The 18,139-nt window shown below is 39.4% G+C and overlaps 1 protein-coding gene across 5 annotated transcripts in view; it reads right to left on the minus strand.

Moving 5' to 3' along the window:
* The window catches only part of PCNX2 (pecanex 2), a 162,838-nt gene that overhangs the window by 18,076 nt on the left and 126,623 nt on the right, over nt 1-18,139 (minus strand). For all 5 annotated transcript variants that reach the window (XR_012041579.1, XR_012041578.1, XR_012041577.1 and 2 more), the window contains 3 exons: nt 12,684-12,937; nt 8,158-8,391; nt 5,902-6,005 (listed from right to left, as the gene is read on the minus strand). Coding sequence is in view for 1 of the 5 variants with exons in the window: in XM_072856348.1 (XP_072712449.1) it covers nt 5,902-6,005; nt 8,158-8,391; nt 12,684-12,937 (592 nt within the window). In the remaining 4 variants the exon portion in view is untranslated. The remainder of the gene's footprint in view (nt 1-5,901; nt 6,006-8,157; nt 8,392-12,683; nt 12,938-18,139) is intronic.

Raw genomic sequence — 18,139 nt, forward strand, 5'->3', positions numbered from 1 at the left:
GATCTTCAAAACATTCAAGTACTGATTTAAATGGAAGTTCTGTGCCTTCAAGGAGCAGGTCCTGATCCCCACTGACTTTCAATCAATCATCTCCACTGTTTAGAAAATGATAATATACCCCAATCCTGTTAATAGCTAGGAAAGCCCTAGAATAAACCAGATAGGAGGAAAAAAATGGTGGGCGCAGCCAGTGTGGTGAAATATGTGATTATCATCTCCTTCAAAAAGGCGAGAAATCAGGAAGTGTCCTTTCACTCCCCCCCACCAGAAAACATCCCGCATACACAGCTGAATCCCTGCCTGGAAAAAACACTTCTGTATCTAAATATTCTTCCCAGGATGAAACTGGAAGAACTACTCTGAACTCTGCACCTAGTGATGATCTGTAGTATAGTTTTTCCCCATGTAACACCCCCTGTATGTGCTCTGAAAAGTTGGCTGGGATGAAGAGAGGAGTAGACAGGAGAGAGAACTGCTTTTTACATCATTAGAGGCTCTCAGAGCCAAATCTGAACACCAGAGCAGACAAAGAGTTTGCATTCACATCGAAGTGTCTTACAGGCATCAGCACATCCTAAACAGGCTGCTGTGAACAGCAGTATCTGCTGAAAGCAAGGCCAGAACTACGACAGCTAAGCAAACTGCAGCTGAGCGTCAGCAGAGGGAGCGGAGGGAAGCACGTACAGCTCTCACTGTGCTTAGTTAGGGAAGACTCATCCATTTCTCATCCCTCTGCATAATAAGTTCTCTAACCAGCATTTTTAAGAACAAATATGACTGCTACAAGGAGCAAAGCAGTGGTGGCAGTAGTTGTGAGAGGCTGAGTCAATTATTTTATATATTGTATTTTCCACCAGAGAGGTCTGGAGGAGATTGCTGTATTCACAAAACCATGGACATCTTTTATTCTCCTGCCAATCGTAATGAGGCTTTTGGGTACATTCTGCCTATAATATGACACTATCTCAAGCCGTTACTTCTGTAACACGCAGCCTTTAATCCACATAAGATACAGCTGTTGTTATTCTTCCCATTGTTATGCTCTCTCCTGAAGACTCTAATGAGATTATAAGGAAGCTCTACAGCTAACAGCTTTGATCTCAGGCCTGACTCAACGTTGTTGCTGCTTTCTTGGCCCACTTTTAACGTACCTCAATTAGTAATCTGCTGTAGTTACAGGCTCTTTCAAAATATTTCAAAAACTAGTTAAGGTAAATTCACATGCCAAAGAAACAACATTAACCAAGAGGAGACATAACTACTATTTCTGGCAACATTTCTAACCCTCTTGAGCTAAGAACCCAGAAAGCTGCTGTCACAACTGCGAGCTATTTTAGAACAAGACTAGTAGGTGCGTGGGAACCGTCGGCCCCTCGAATGTGCAGAAAGGAGGGGATTAAGTAGCACCACAAATACCAGAGGGAGGGCAACAGAGCCAAAGCAAATACTCCCTCCTGCTGCACTCCTTGTGCTGCTCCAACAGCTGAAACTAAAAGCATTTGATGCAAGCCTGAAAACAGTACAGATGAAGACTAATGAGCTGGTGAATATATCTGCGTGTATTTTGCTCACCAAAACCCATCCTCTGTCTGCAGTATATAGACCTTTCCCAATGTTAACTGTAGATTTATTTAAGGAATAAAGAAACATGCATGCCTGTGAAGCTGGTAATGACCTGAATGTCATAGCTCACCTGAATGAAATATTTGCAATGGTAGCCCTTCTAAATTTGATATTTTAGATTATAGTGGTTGTGAGCTGAGAGTCAAACTGTTCTCCCCTGCTTCTGCTCTGCTCAGCTCTGGCAGACATAAAGCTGCGCTAATTGCCTTAACTCCCACTGGCAATGCAGCATCACCAGCAGCATCGTGGTGCCACGTCCCGCGCCCTCCACCTCCTTCCCCTCAGATGCTGGGCAGTGCAATGTGGTGCCCAGGAGGGAAGGGGCACATGGGGCCAGCTGCTTCCCTGGGCTTCAGCGTGAGCAGCGGTTCCTCCAGGCAGAGGCGTTCCTTGGAGCAACCCTCTGTCCACACAGAGTGGTAATGCCCAGAGGGGAGTCCAGGCTTGGTAGTGTTGGAAGTACCTGATGAGAGATGCTTTATTAAGAGATTTTTATATTTTTCCAAATTTGAAATGTATACTAAACATTTATTTACTAGTAGCTCTAGTGGCTGAATAGGATTATTAAGTAATTTTTTACAAATACACACCTAAACATATCACTCATATTTGAATAAATGAATGATAATATCATGTCATTCTTCAGATTGCATTTTGTGCAGGATGCCTCCTAATGACAGTTTAAAAGAGCAAGTGATTTGCATAGCAATATTCTGCCTTCTTAATGAATGCATTTATTGTGTAATCTAGTGTTAATGTTGGGTTTCTACTGACATTTACATGAACAGGTACACTGAATAATTATTTACATACATTATATAAGAGCATTTAAAATCTTGGTTTACACAGTGACATTTACTGATTAATAGATTAGACAAAATCATGTGTAAATGAGTGCAAATTGATAGTTTACATACACAACGTAAACGTGAATCTCAATTCTGTAGTGCACAGCTCAGTGTAACATTACCTTTGCGTTACTATTTCTGCGCAGCGGTGGGATGACTGTCACTCCTCAAGACACAGCAAGGGCTAGACTTAGTCCAGAGAAAGTTTCCTACTGCCTGCACAGTTACCCCCAAGAACAAAACATGGACCAGAGAGCACAGATTCTTGGCTAGTTTGCTCACACTGGACATACCCGAAACATTTCATAGAAATAAGCATGAGTAGAAGACTACAAGGCCTATCTGGCCATTACATCTCAAATTCATCACGAAGCCTCTAGCAATGTTGTGCACAAGATGCTTCACAACCAGAATTAATAGAAAGTCCTGAGATGAAGTTCAAGGTCATTTCTCAGTGCCTACCAGAGTAATCTAAATAATCCAAGTTTTTGTAGTCCAGCATTCGAGTGTGACAGAGCATGTGTTAGGAGCCCTGCCTCTTACAAAGTGAGCCAGCTCCCGACAGCCGTACATGCTGTACACACCCTCATGCACACAGCTGGCTGTGGGACTGCCTGTTCTTACACCACCTCTGCAGAAAACTAAAACCCTCTTCAGCACCAGTCGGCTCCAAAAGGTCCCCAAAATATCCTGACACCTTTCCACGGAAAAGGACTCTGAAGCATCACCTAAGGAACGATTCCTCCAGTTTCTGAGGACCATAAGTACTTCTCCCCCATCTGACTGAATGCAGACCTGCAACAGCCCGAGAGCTGGGGGCGAAGACCAGCAATAATGCTCTAAACCACCCCCCGTAAGAGCTGCTGTATCTCCATTAAATGCAGAGAGAGGGGAGGGAGACCTGCCTTCAGTGCCTAAAGTTAATCCTCAGGAACATCTCCGTCTGGCCTCAGCAGCGTTGCACGTGTTGGACAAAGTCTCCTCCCCCCGGCATGCCATGTAATGGTATTCCTATTGGAGTCTCGCTGACTTACTGCTCTGTGTTTAAATAAGTTGTGAAGATCTGTGTGAAGCAGTAAACACTGTAAGTACGGTAAGAACTGCCCTCTGTGCTGAAGTGAATGTATTTGGGGGATTTTTGTTGATAAAGGTCTTGATGTTAGGGGGTAGCATACCCACCTTGCTCCTTAGTTAATAAGTTCTACTAAATTGTTTTTGTCAATTAAAATAAATATATAAATTCTTTAAGACAAGAATAAACATATTTCACCAAACTAAAGTCATGTTTTGTAGCTGTAGCAATTTATAACTTGAATTGTGCTACTCAGATTCCTTTTTTTTTTTTTTCCAAAAACATCTTTCTGACAGTTGAAATGTATTAACGGTAATTTAACCAGGTGGGTAAGTGACACTGTTTTTCACAGTGAAACTTTTCTAGGGAAAGCTTTTGTTAGTAGGAAAAAGATACTGACAAGAGTCAGGGGAGAAGCTTCCACTTAATCCCCTTTATGTCACAAAATAAATTTAAAAAATACAATTATTCAATACTGCCCTGGAGCACCTTCTTAATAAAAAGAAAATCAGGACTTAAAGATACAGGATTATACAAAATGGATTCAGAAAAACAGGGATAGAGCTGTGCAGTGCATATGACTACCGCATTTTTCCCCTTCTACAGACCTTTTCTCCTCAAGAAAAGTATTTTTGAGGATGGAGCGTCCACTCACCAAAAGAGAGAAACTAATTTGGTTCACTGGTAATTTTCCAGATTTTAAAAAGACATGGTATAGCTGACTCCTGCAATTATTATTAAAATCTTTACAGAAGACTTTGCAAATAATTATTCTCAACATTCATACTTTCCATGTTAAGCTTTGGAAAGTCTCTGATAATATTATCTCTTTCCATTAGCTACTGACCATGAAAGCCAATAAAAAGAGGTGACATTGTTATTGTGTCTGTACTAGTGCCAAAACATTGCAATGAAGATTTTAAGATCCTGTGGAAAGTACATGCAACGTGATGACAGTTTTAGGAAGCTTTTGTGATATTTTTAGATGCATTTCTTATATCACTGTGACATATCCATTGCAGCCCCAGATCAAATTCACTTTAATCTTTTCTCAAAAAAAAAATCACAAATGCACATCAACTTTTCTGTCATGTCCCCAAACTCTAAAATTTGAATCATCAAAAAAATAGGGCAATTTTAGAAATATCGATGGCTTACTAAACATCGCACTAATTTGAGTGCATAGAAATGAAGGGAGAGGAAACTCAACCCAGAAGAAAACTACTACAGGAAGGGAATATGCAAAGACTAGTAGAAAAGAGACGACGAAAGCCACTTTAGAAAGCAGAAAGAAGCAGCACACCAAGAAATAAGGTGTGTGGGCCATGAACATTTTGTGTGACTGACTGAAAGGGGAAGACTCGACAGATAACAAAGCTAGAATGAATATTTAAAGGACTGTTTTATCTTATAACAGAAAACGCATTCAAAATCGCACATGCTGTCTTTGCTTGTTAGTAAGACAAATCCTCTCTAAGGACCATGTTGATAGAGGGCTAGCTAGCTTTATTCACAGTTTTGTGCCAATACAGCAAGGTCACTTAGAGACTGTGTATTGACTAATCTTGTCTACTGAACTCGTGTGAACACGGGGAGTTCAAATACATCTCACAAAAATCTAAAATTAGGAGAGAAGTTAGACTTTAATAAAGATTATTTCATTAATGAAATGCCTTATCTATAAAATTAATTACTTAGGCTGAACACTTAGCACAGCATAAATTGTACTTTATAAAACCCAAACAGCTTAGAACTTGTAGTGAAAATGGAAGAATCCCTAAGAAAAACATAAGGTGAAGTGCATATCCAGAAATAAATTTAACCAAGCATATTTTAATTAACCAGACTTTCTAGGAAGAAGTGTTTTGAATGAATGAATGAATGAGTAAGGTAGACTGAGAACAGACAAAGCTGCGGTCTCAAGAGATACAAGGTTCTCCCTTCCTCGGTCACCAGAATGAAGTGGCACAAGGAACACGGAATACAGCCCTGAGGAACAGAGGACCCTTATGAATTTATTATTATTTAGCTAACTAGATGTCAGAGTACTTAGCAGTTTCTTCCCCTTCTGGAGGAAGCCAGCATTACAATAGCCAGGCCAGGTGTGAGTGAACACAAGCAATAACCATTGGTACCTGTTCTTCCAATGCAAAATTCTGTTTGCCCTATGAAATAAAGACTGATGTTAGTTATTAAGCAAACTACCAAAGTAAGAGATGTCCAGGAACGGCAGAAAATTATTTTGTGGAGGAAAGAGACTTCGGCTTGATCTAATCTTCTGCTAAGGTTCCACATTAAGTGAAAAAAGACAAACAGGTCTTTGCTTTAAAATGAGGAAAAAAGATTCCTAAAAATTACCTGATGGCCATATTGTGAGCTGCAGTTCCCAAAGCTCTTCGACCCAGTATACACAAGGCAAAGGAAAGCGTCACTAGAGGAGAATCCTCATCACTGTCCAGGTGCTACAAGGTTTTAAGAATAGCATGTTATTCTAGATGCAAATACCATCTTTAAAAGCGCTGCAATACTATAAATCATACCGTTCATAAAATTTGCTTGTAGCTGGACCTATACACAAAAACATTCTTTGCAACTAAACAGAACAAGAAGGAAGACCATTGACATCAGAGGCTTTCTGCAAAGTGCAAGCTTATTTTGTCCACTGGCTAGAAAGAGAACATTTCAATCTTGGGTGGCGAGATCCCAAGGGAGGGGAGCTTTGGTGGTGGTAGTGGTGGAGGTTGTGGGGTTTTTTGTTTGTTTTTCCAGATCTGACATTCTAAACCAGAGCAGATTCCTTATTGCTGAGAGACACTGCAACTGGAGGCAGCCAAACCCCTTTTCATGGGACACAGTGCATATGACACTCCCCCACAGATTCCAGAAGAACAATCTATTTGGAAAAATTTGGGGGAACACACTTTTAGTGAATAACAATATATATGTAAATTGTATACTCTTGATGACACTGACTTCACATTTTAACAAGCAGTCAAAACATTTCATTGACATTTACTAGCTCAGGAGAGTTTCTTTAGTGAATTTTTTACAAAGAAAACCTTGCTATCAAGCAGGAGGAAAAACTGAAACAACCCCTCATGAATGTGGATCTTTAGGAGGATACAGACTATTATTTCTGTGCATGCAACGGGTGATTTCTTACAGCTTGCTTTGACTCTAAAACTGAAACCAATTATAATGGAGAATATAGCTCCTCCTATAAAATACAGTGATTTTCAGGGCTATGTGTACAGCAAAGCTTTTTTTACATCTCATCTCCTACATGAACTTTACCTTTATATAGTTAGGAAATTACAAAAACAGAGGTAAAAGAAAAAGATGTAAAAAATATGTAAATGTGTGTGTGCACACTACTGCAGGCACTCGTTTGCTCTTTTAAGTCTAACTCTGATAAGTTTCAAGTCTATTGGGCATCCCTAATTCTATTGTTCTATTTGAAAGTCTCAGCCACGTACAAGTGAAAAAGCATCATTTACCGGTGGCTTTCCCTGCACCGTGCAATTCTTTGTGTGTGTCAGAACTTGGGAGCTGAGATATGGAGATGGGAAAGAAAAGAGATGAAATATTCCCAGTAGGAGGAGATGGTGGGGAAGGCTCAGAGGACAATTCAATGACAACAGTATCAATGTAATGATATGCAGAGGAACTGGTGGAATGGTATTCAGGGTTAGGGACAAGAGAAGGAACTGAAGTGGAGAAGAATCATTAAGATTCAGCGATGTTATGCCAGCTAAGGTCAGTGGTAGCAAATGAGATGTGCACTCAGTGATCCTGAATGAAAAATGCACAAGTAACAGTGCATGGTGGCCAGGAAAGACACAGTTCTCATTTTTTGCCATTATCAGCAATAATCAGAAAATTAAATCAAGGGAATATGCTTGTTTGAAACTGTATTCTCCCTCTGGGCTATTTTGAGTATTCCATGGAAATACCGTAGTGCATTTCTGACAAAAGATTGCTGACCACCAGTAATCTTAGTGGCTCAAAGCATGTGAAGGCGTAGCTGCAAACCTGCCCTTGACCTGCTAAAGCCGCAGGGTAATTTCACACAGTTTTGTGGCATGGTTCACATTTGAATTAGGAGCTCTCAGAAGTGACCTATACTAGCAGTGAGTTTGTTATGTACTTCCCTACCATCTGAAAACTGTACCCAAACACAGGCAAATGTTTGGAAAGGGTACATAAACATCACCAAAGTTTGGCAAACGTATCCAAACACTGGCAACACTGAAGGAATGATGACATTCCCTGAACAGAGCCTGCTCCAGCATTACTTCTGCGAACACTTATTATATCCATGCTTTTTAGAGATGATGAAATTAACAGTGTTGGAAGTGTGCACAATAAGGAATTGGTTCTGTATTCCAAGACCAACCCTTCTTAAAACTCAGTTTTTGCACAAGGGTAGTCTCCAAAATATGTTTTTTCCATTCCATAAAACATATATTTTCCTTTTATGTTAAATCTGACAGCTTAAATGAAATAAATTGTATTGTATTAATCCTGAGCAAGCAAAAGAGTAATCATACATTATTCAACTCCTATCCCAAGGATGAAAACTACTACTACTAAAAAAAAAAAAAGCAAGCTTACCTCCACCCTTTTTCTAGCACAGAACTGGATCCAGTCCAGATAAACACTGCAGAAACTAGCTCTTGTTATTCCTTGGAGACATGGAACGTAATCTTCATCTATGTTAATGTTAAACATTGCAAGGTCACGTTCAATATAATGCCACTTTGCATAAGGCTGCAGTATCTTTTGGATGGATTCATCTTTTATCCAGTCAAGGATTTTGGGAGAACTTGCTGTAAAGTATATTATACTCTGTTGACAAAATGTGCAAATGTTAGTCACTCTATCTCTGATTAAAGCAGATATATTTTACACAGAAGAAAATAAATCAAATAGGACCACACTAGCTACCCGTAATGGTACATATTTTTCCTATTTTTTTACGGCTTCGCATCATTGCTTCACAAAACTGTTCAAGTTAGAAAGACGATAATAATTGATAACTAAATAGCAGATGACAGAAAAAGAAGTTATATTTTTAATACCCTTCTGCCTTATGGGAAAATTAATACAAACTATAGACTATGATAAGAATACAGAGTTCAAGCATTCAAACATGTTAATTACTGAATATTAGTGGGGTTCTAGCGTCTATCACTAAGAAGGTGATATCGATAAAAAGTTCAGGCATATTTTGAAAAAACAGTAGTAGATGGTCACATGCTCCAAATAGGACTCTCTTTCCTCTGTGGACTTCCCGTTTTCTGGGGGACGAAGCTTTCCTAATTCTTTAACAAACAGTTCCACCACGATTTAACCACAAAGGCGAGATCTCACAGATGTGTACAACACATGTCTGAACCCCCCTGTTTTAATTGCTGCTTTCTCTCTGCATTTAGTAGCACGACTATTTTTGTTATTTGTCAATGAGGCCGGTAAAGAATAATGGAATTTTTTTTATATGTCGGGTTAAGAAGCTGATAACTGATGTAACTGAGTTTGCTTTTAAAGCACTGAAGGGGAAGCAGCATTCAGCAGGAGCTCTTTTACCAAATGCAGAAATTTACCAAATGCAGAAAGCAGCAAGACTCGTATCTCATACCTGTGCCTGGTTTTCTAAGTTTAAGTTCTTCTAACCGCTGTGTCTGGAGCCATTAAAATAATAATAAATAAAATAAAATTTTAAAAAAAAAATCTATGCAAACCAAATTTAAAGCATATTTTCAAAAGAATATGAAACTTGAGAAGTTCCAGTGCTGCAAAGGAAAGTGGCATCAGCTGGAAAGTCCCATTATAATGTTTTACGATTATAATTATTGTTTTAACAGAAGATAGTCATTTAGAATTGGATTCCAAAGCAAATGAGGGGCAAGAGAACATGACTGAAGATGATGTAGTTCTACTTTACCCATGCAATGGAAATATTATTAAGCAAATAAATGTATAAAATTAAAATATGATGGATTAAAAAGGACAGAAGCACCACCAGCCCTTTTAAAAATGCCAGATGCCCTCCACAGTTTATCTTTCAAATTGTACAAAAATACACAAGCAAGAGGAAAATTAAGCTCCAGAGGAAAAAGACAAGTCTGACAGATACAGACTAAGGATGGACCCTTAATTTCTTGGCATGTGGAGAACAATACACTCTTTAAAAAAGATTAATGCAGAAACAATAGAGCTGAAAACACAGCACTCTGCGAATGCAGACTTCTTGAATACTAAAAGACGTTTAAATAAGAATATATTGAGAAGAGATGCAGGAGGCACAAGGGAAAAATATCACAGTAGTTGGGCAGGAAATGATTTCAAAATATATGCAGAAGGGCTACAGGAGCTGACCCACTTTATTTGTGGAGAATAAAAATCCTTTTATAAGAAAAAATATGGGCTTTACTAGGCTGTCAATGAAACTGCAAATTAAGTAAATACATTAGGAATAAGATGCTCAGTGCAACTCATTGTTTAAAAGGCCAATATGGTAATTATTCTTGAAGGATAGGAGAACTGAAACAAAGCATACGTTTTCTTCATTGATCTTCAAAATATAGTTTGCTTTTTTTATTATTCTCACCTGTGTTTACAAAGAAGCAGATTCAGCTGGGGAAAAAAATCAGACTCGCAATCAGACATAGAAACAGCAAAAACTTCTGCCACCTAATTAAATTCTGCTCTTAGTAGCTCTTCCTAGATAATGTTTTGTGCACAAGTACATCCTCAGCTATATGGCAATTCAGAAATAATATGGTAAATATTTACAATATTGTAAGCTACAAAGAAAAAACTAGAAGCACTCCAAATGCTCAGCGCAATGGAAGCGCAGTTGCTGCCAAAACTCCAGTCTAAGTGTTTTCTGAGTTTGTGATTTATGTGACCTGAATACTGCATCAACTAGAGTTCTTCTTACAATTACTTTCCTACACCATTAAAAAGAAAGTGGCAGGGCTTTAAAATGTTCACAGTGAAATTGTGCAGGGTCTTTACAGCTCAAGATTCCCCCATAAGAAAGAGATGAGGAAGGAATGAATTCTCACCTGTGTTTCTTATATTGTTTATCTGGAGGTAAGCACTAAATAAACAGGAGGATAGCTGATTTGATAGATAATATAATCTTCTGATGCTGTACCAAGGATTTTACCAAATCTTATCTAAGCTCCGGTTTATGGAAGAAACTAATAACTTGAAGAACAGGAGAAGAAAATCTCCATATAGCTTTCTTTTGGGAAGCGTCATTCTAAAGAAGGGATCTCCTGAGCATGCTCTCTCCTCACTGAAGGGAGCCCCAGCCCAGGCTAATATCGAAGCTGCCAGCAGGTTGTTATTATCTTCTGTTCATCCTTCCCTAAGAAGGGAAGTAGATTAAAGGACTGACACCTTTCTAAGAATGAAGATCTGTAAGTGCAGTGTTACAGTATTGGCCCAACTAAATCCAACCAAAAGAGATTTTCACACCTTCAAAGCCATAGGTGGTGGACATAACAAAATCTGCATACAGTGGAGATGCGTGGACCCACAGCACACCTCAGCAGCGTGGAGATCGTTCAACCCACCTCCCTTTTACTCAAAACAGGATCAACTAACCACTCCTGTATCATACGGGACAAAAGCTTGTCTACGCGACCTTACCCATGTCAGCTGCTTCTCAGGTATCTCCAGAACCAGAAGCCTTAAACTACCTTTCAGTTAAGTTTTACTTCCCATGTGATGAACCTCACACTTTCCACAAGTCCTCTGCATATTACCTGACTTGAAGGCACTAAAAAAGTTCCAGTTTACAAAGCACAATTCTTCACTGCTTTAAACTAATAATTGCTGATTCGATTGCAGCTTAGGCAGGGATTTTTTTCAGTCTCGTTCACCGTCAAAAGCTGAGTCATGTATCAGCTTGCCTCAGTTTACGTTCAGGTTATTCAGGTTACCTTTCAAAGTAAAGCGAAGCAATTGCAGCAACATATTCATTTCAGTTTAAAGAAGGGTTTGTTTTTTTTAGTTTAGATACATTGCTTAAAAACAATTTAATATGTAGCCACAAACCCCACTTCTAAAATGAAAAAAATCATGCTCACATGCAGTTTTGTTTCTAATTAGTTAATGAAACAAAGCAGGTTGGTTACCAGGCCCTATTCTGCCCGTAAAATTATTTATGAAATCCCAGTCTGCATTTTACAAAGTAACTGACTGCATGATCAAAGCAGCTTTGTGAGGCAATGATCTTGTTTTTACTGCATTGGCACACTTGCAAAAAGAGGTGATTAATCTGTTTACAACAGGCCTCTCTCTAAGGTTGACAGGATTTTTACAATTGCAGAGATGTAAGTAGGAAGGAGATGTCAGGGATGGTTGGGAGCTTTAGTGAGTGGCTTTGTGGCAGTACCAATGCCACAGGAGGCCGCATTTGGTTCTTGTTCCTTCAGTAGAAGACAATAAAGCTCAGCGATTTCTTCATTTGCTGGACTGGAAAGGCTTTGGCAGAGCATGAAGATGTCTTGCTAGACTATAAGGTTCAATTATTTTGACAAATTAATATCTGTGTGGTTATTGTGATCTTAATAACAGTGCAAATACAGAAGTGTAAATGAATTGCTATTTAATCAATAGAATAAAACAACTTAAAATGTGTTGTAATATGTATGTCAAACAGCAGGTAAGAAGGGGGTTTGCACTACTAAAAAAGTATATTTGAGAAACAGCTCTTCAGAGATTTCCCAAGAACTTTATGCTTGTTGATCTTTTTTTTTTTTGCCAGAAAAAACAGTGGAAAGGCCAAGTCAAGAAGAAATAACAAACTATCAGTGAAGTTTTGCTTTGCAAGAATGCTTCCTCTGACTATCGCTAGAGGATGTTAACTCACCTTCTTGATTTCTGCTTAAGCACGCCAGCAATCTTCTGTACTAACTGTAAGTATAAGTGGTCAGAATCAAATGTAGCAAAGGGAGTCATGAATTAATTATCCCTATCTAACATCAAGTCAGTCTGACTGCTGGTAGTGCAAATGAATAAATATAAAGCCAAAAGCTTCAAACGCTATTTCTAATACACAGCCAGCATTCATTCTTTTTGACAAACCTGCCTAGGAATATAGTCCACTTTACCAAAGAGTTTACCTTTATATAGTATCTGATAAGTATTCTCCGCAGATCGAACACTTGCAGCATTGTTGCAGCGTTGTTATCAATGATGCTATATCCTTCCAGGATGTACTGGGTTCGTGTTATTTCCCATGTCAGCCATCGGAGGTTAAAGGCTGCATTACACGATAACAAGTGAGGCAAGTGCCCGGGCTTACAACAGCAGCAGCCTTCATTGTCTTCATCTCCTTCTGTTATAGCTTCCACTTCTCTCTGCTGGCAATATGTCCCTTGGCAGTGAGAAAAAGAGAGCATGCTGACAGTTATTGGGGGAGGAGGAAAAAAGGACTTCTTCCAAGCTGAAAAAGTATGACTGAAGGCTCTACGCACTTAGCAAAAATCTAATAGCAAGAGCTACGGCAACAAATTAGATCCAATTGATCCATGCACAGTAGCAAATAAAGAGGTGTACATTATTTATTTACTGTCACCTATAAAAGCCAAAAGGGCCCGATCTAACATTCTAGGTATTTGGTTCCGAGCTGAGCTAAAGTACAGACCACAGCTTCTGCCTTAATAAAAACTCACCAGGAAGCAACACTAAAGAGTCTCGCTCCATCAGGCACATTAAGCAAATTGATCAAAGTCTCAGTCTGCTTCTTCAAATAACACACAGGATGCAAACAAAGATTTTACAATGTGTCAAAGCACTTATAAAATCTGGGGTTTAGCAAACTATCTTGGAAAGCAGGTTCCAAAAATTACATCCAATGGGTTGTTCTCTCTCCCACCAGAGTTAAAGCTACTCTGGATCAAACACCTCTAATGAATAGCACTAGCGGCAGTATCTCATGAGGACAGAACGGCTTTCTAATTAGCCTATTACACAGGCTTTAGATCAAAATAGAGTAAATCTTCCTGAAAAAGAGATGTTAACTCAAAAAGAAGTCATGAGGCAGATACAGAAACAATAACATATCTGCTGTGCAGATTCTGCATTTCTGGCCTCTGCTGTGCACACTAGAAGGTCAAGCTGAGCCCTTCTGGATTTGGAATCTATGAAAATGTGGTTTCTACACCGTGTAGAGCACTACAAATGAAAACCAAGGTGGACACCCACATGCTCCCCCCACCGTTCTCAAAATATGAGTTATATGTTCTTGATGCATGGATCTTTTTAAAATTTACTCTCTGTGGGCTGTTGCTGAACTTACTCTCCACTGAATTTGTACATAAACCGTCTTTCAAGGCCATCTCCTATGATGCAAGTTACACATATGTCTCTCATGGGCTTTCCGCCAATGGTTCGGTATCACCCCACGAGAGAGCTGGCTCTGTCGGCTTCCAAGTGGAATCGACAGGAGAGGAAGGCGCTAGACGCTGCGCTGCAGTTCAACAGCTATGAACCCCCCCCGCCAGGACCAACAGACCTGTTCTGTTGTGTCACTGCAAATGGGAGAAGAAGTTGGCTATGTTCATCATCTGAACATTGGACTGGGAAAGAATATACTGTCAGCTCCAATCCCCCACAGCTTGCCAGCACCCCGAAAGAGAGCCGGGAGCAAGGCAGCACCCAAAGGCCTTTCTGTGGAGCATCATGATGGTTGCTGTGCCCTCGACTGACTATCCCAGTCCCATCACAACTGTCTGGTCAACGACCTGAGGACCTTTAGTTTGTACCGATAGAACTAGCACCCAGAATATTCCTCTCTCCACACCAAGAAAAGCCTTTCAAAATATAACAAAATATGTTAAAGTATTGATTATCACCTTCTCTTTTTTGCCTGTATACCTTCTAAAATGTATCCAGCAAGCAAAAACATACAAGAAAAAAGATCAACAGAAAGATCTGAAGGAAACGTGTGAGAAAAAATGGTATTGTAGCCCTAAGAGATAGGGGGGAAAAAAGATCGAGTATATTCCACTGTTCTCCATTCAGTTTTCTGTAAGTGGAAACTTACACTGTGTACCCAGTATTGTTCACACACTCATATGTATTCCTCCTTGGACTTCAGGGATATACAATATGACAAATTATTAAATGTCTTCAAGTAACCCAAATATAAACATCTTTCCTTTCAAGACTGCCACAAAGTACAAAACATGACCTATCAAGCTGACATTTCCAGTTGGACTGGTCATGAACTGGACTGCTTCTGCTTCATATTTCTCAGATTTCTACATGAATTAACACTTATTGCTCAACAGCAAAAAAGCAGCAACTGCTCTGGGTCAGTGGATGCTTTTCTGAAGTCAAGACATCATACTCAAACTGAAGTAGGGAACTGAAGTAGCCTAATAAACGACTGCCACTGATCCCCTTACAACTAAGGGAATTAAAGGTGGCTTTGTTCAGTCTGTCCTTAAATATTTTTTTTTTCTTTTGGTTTGGATATATCACATTTTATTCCTGTGGAATGCTGGCTGTTTCTATGTTTTCTGTATTATCTCTATTAACAAATATGAAATATTATTACTGGAGACTCTGTAATTATTAGTTTTCTTAAGCCATATATTTTGTAAAATATAGGGACTAAAAAGGCTGGCAAGGCAACTAATAGGTGAATTCAGCAGACCCTCAATGTTTGAGGGAAGCTGTCATCGCATGCATAACAAACAGAAGAAGAAGATGCCAGAACAATTATTTGCATTCTCAGCTAATCTGACAGGTAAAAATGTCTCCAAGTCATCTTTGCTAGGTAATTTTAATCAACTAAAGTTAAAATTATACTACAGTGGATGCAATCAGCGTTGAACTTGGGGAGTGAGAGACATTCTAACTGGTATCATGTTGTTACAAAAGCTCTGGGAACCAACCAAAGGAGTTCATGTGGTCATTTTGCAGATTTATTCCAAAGAATGAAATCAGGGCTGTGCTCTGTCAACATCTGGCAAACATGCACTTGTTTAACAAAAGCTGTTTGATCGACTCAGGTACTATCACCTTGGGGGTTTGGTGTCTTGACTGCTTGCAGAGCCTCTGGGGTATCCCTGTTAAGTTTAAAGGTGTAATCTGAGCCATGGCCAGTGCTCTGACAAAACACTAAATGCCTCTTACTATCATCATGCTGCTGATTAGTATTTCCAAACAACATCTAGTAAAAGGACTCAAGTCTGCACAGACAAAATGCAGGCTTGATGCTCAAGTACATGTTGGTTCCCTCCCAATTCTTGCAATCCGTTCTAGAAAGACTGCCAGTAATTTTCTCTCATCTTTAATTGAGCCTTACTTTAATCCATAATGCACTGCCTGGACTTCAATGCCACAGATTTGCATGTTACTGAGAAATTTCATTTTACCAGTGCCTACATCAATCCTTTTTGGTTCATCACTCTAGACACTGGTACTGCAAAGACTAAGACCATGTGCTCAGCTTTATGCATTGAGCCAAAAGGAACACGTCACAGTAAATGAAGTTAAGCATTTGTGTGCATCTTTTACAGAAGGGCAACCCTATATTTTTGTGTATATGTTACACGCTGATGATTAAAATGACAATTTTTATATTGCTTCTCAAAAAATTATCAAGTTCAAGCAACTCAGAGAATTATTCATAAAACCAAAGAGCAGGGAGCAGAGCATGCACTTCAGTTCTGCAATATAATTAAGTGTAGTTCCATTAAATATTAAAATACAGGAAAATGTTTTCACTGATAATTAGTCATTTTAAAATCTGAGGGAAAACTTTTTTTTTTTACATTTCTTTCTGCAGTAGAAAGAAAATAAGCTCTCCCTCTTCACTCAAGCTTAGTCATTCACTGTGACCCTTGCTAGTACAGATGAGACAGATTCATTTGTAAGATATCTAACACTGGATGGCTGCCAAAAATCCATCAATGCAAAAACATGTGCCAGCTGAACAAAGCAAGGTCAATCTATGTGAGGTCAGGAGAAAACCAGGGTGAGAACCTGGAGATCTTTCTATTTTCCTGACGCATCAGGATTTGAGGACTGACTTGTGCTCTGCCAGAGTGATCTGACCTAAATGGAAATAAGAAAATTGAAACTGAAGACTGGAATCTCACTTCAAGAGGATACATAAAATACAACTAAAAAAATGACCACTGACCCTTCTAGAATTTAAGGCTGAAATCAAAGTGTGCTTTTTAATTTAATTTTGAAAACTCAGTGAGTGAAAAGAATAGCATTTTTCAGTTCTGAAGGGCCAGAAAGAAAAACCCCGTAACACAACCACATACTTCTAGAAGCAGTTTTAATTTCCATAAAACACTTCAGTTTAACAACACATCCAGAATGGGGACTAATTATTGTGGCTGAAGGTAGCGATAGCTTGAGCACTAAGGATTGCTGACATATAATAAGCAACTAGGGTGCAAACGTACATAGAAAGGGCTCACAGGGCTCATGCACTAACCCCACCCCACAAACGTTAAGAAGATCATAAATCACTCTCCTGCACTAGGCACTTCAAGCTTTAAACTCTGTGACCCCAACAACCAGTTTTGGACTAGGGGATTTAACTAGGTGTTAAGTCTGAGAGATGGAGCTGGATATGGAGATGGGAGTCATGAAGATGGACTGAAGCCCAGGGTAACTCCTTTTGTAGGCCATGCAGAGGTCTCTTCACCGACGACTCCACAAAAATGCCTGGTTGCTCACCATCTGTTTGGCAAAATCACGCACATGAATATTTGACAAATAAATGCATTACAGTGGAAATATCTGAGACTGCTCCACCACGCTCTGCTGCAAATCTGAGTATTCCCAAATTCTGATGGATAAGGCTCCCTCTCACCCGACATATTTCTTTTCTGTTCAGGATAGCAGCTTAGTAAGTAGCAAGCTATCACCCAGAAGAAGCACAAAGAGCACAATTACAGCCATTGGAAGGCCATCCTCTCCTGAAACAAGCATCAGATATAGCTCTAGAAACACAGAGAAACAAATACTTCAAAAAGGAGTGAACTGAGCTCCCAAATGGAAACTCATGAACCCCAGAACTGGACATATTCGGGAAACCAGCAACTGTTTTGGCTCCTTCCTGCTCTTTTCCTTGTGGAATTGGGATTAAGGACAGTAATTTATAGGCTCTGATAGTCTCAGGTTGTTTCAAAGAAAAATCTCAGAACTTAAAAACCAGTATCAATTCCTCAAGCATCAAAGCTGTTACTTATAAAACTGTGGTTTGGTTTTCAGCTGCTTCAGGTGCTTGTATGCCTGAAAAATAGTCTGGTTTTCAAACCAGATCAGTCACTTTAATAACAGGCATCCCCTCTCCTCAGAAACCTTTCCTTTTCTTGGTCCACAGAGACACATTATGGAAGCCCAGGTGGAAGAAAGCATTCTCTAAGGATGTTGGTGGTTAAACTTGCAGCTACCAAATACCATGAAAACCTCTCATGTCACCTCTTTTGGAGTGCAATGCAAGACACAACATATTGTTTCTGGCAAAGACATTTTCTCTATAAAAAGGCTGCAGTGCATCTAACAACATATTCCTTCCTTCCAGAAGTCTTCGCCAGTGCACCCA

The sequence above is a fragment of the Ciconia boyciana genome, chromosome 3 (assembly GCF_034638445.1).
Source record: "Ciconia boyciana chromosome 3, ASM3463844v1, whole genome shotgun sequence".
Classification (NCBI taxonomy): domain Eukaryota; kingdom Metazoa; phylum Chordata; class Aves; order Ciconiiformes; family Ciconiidae; genus Ciconia; species Ciconia boyciana.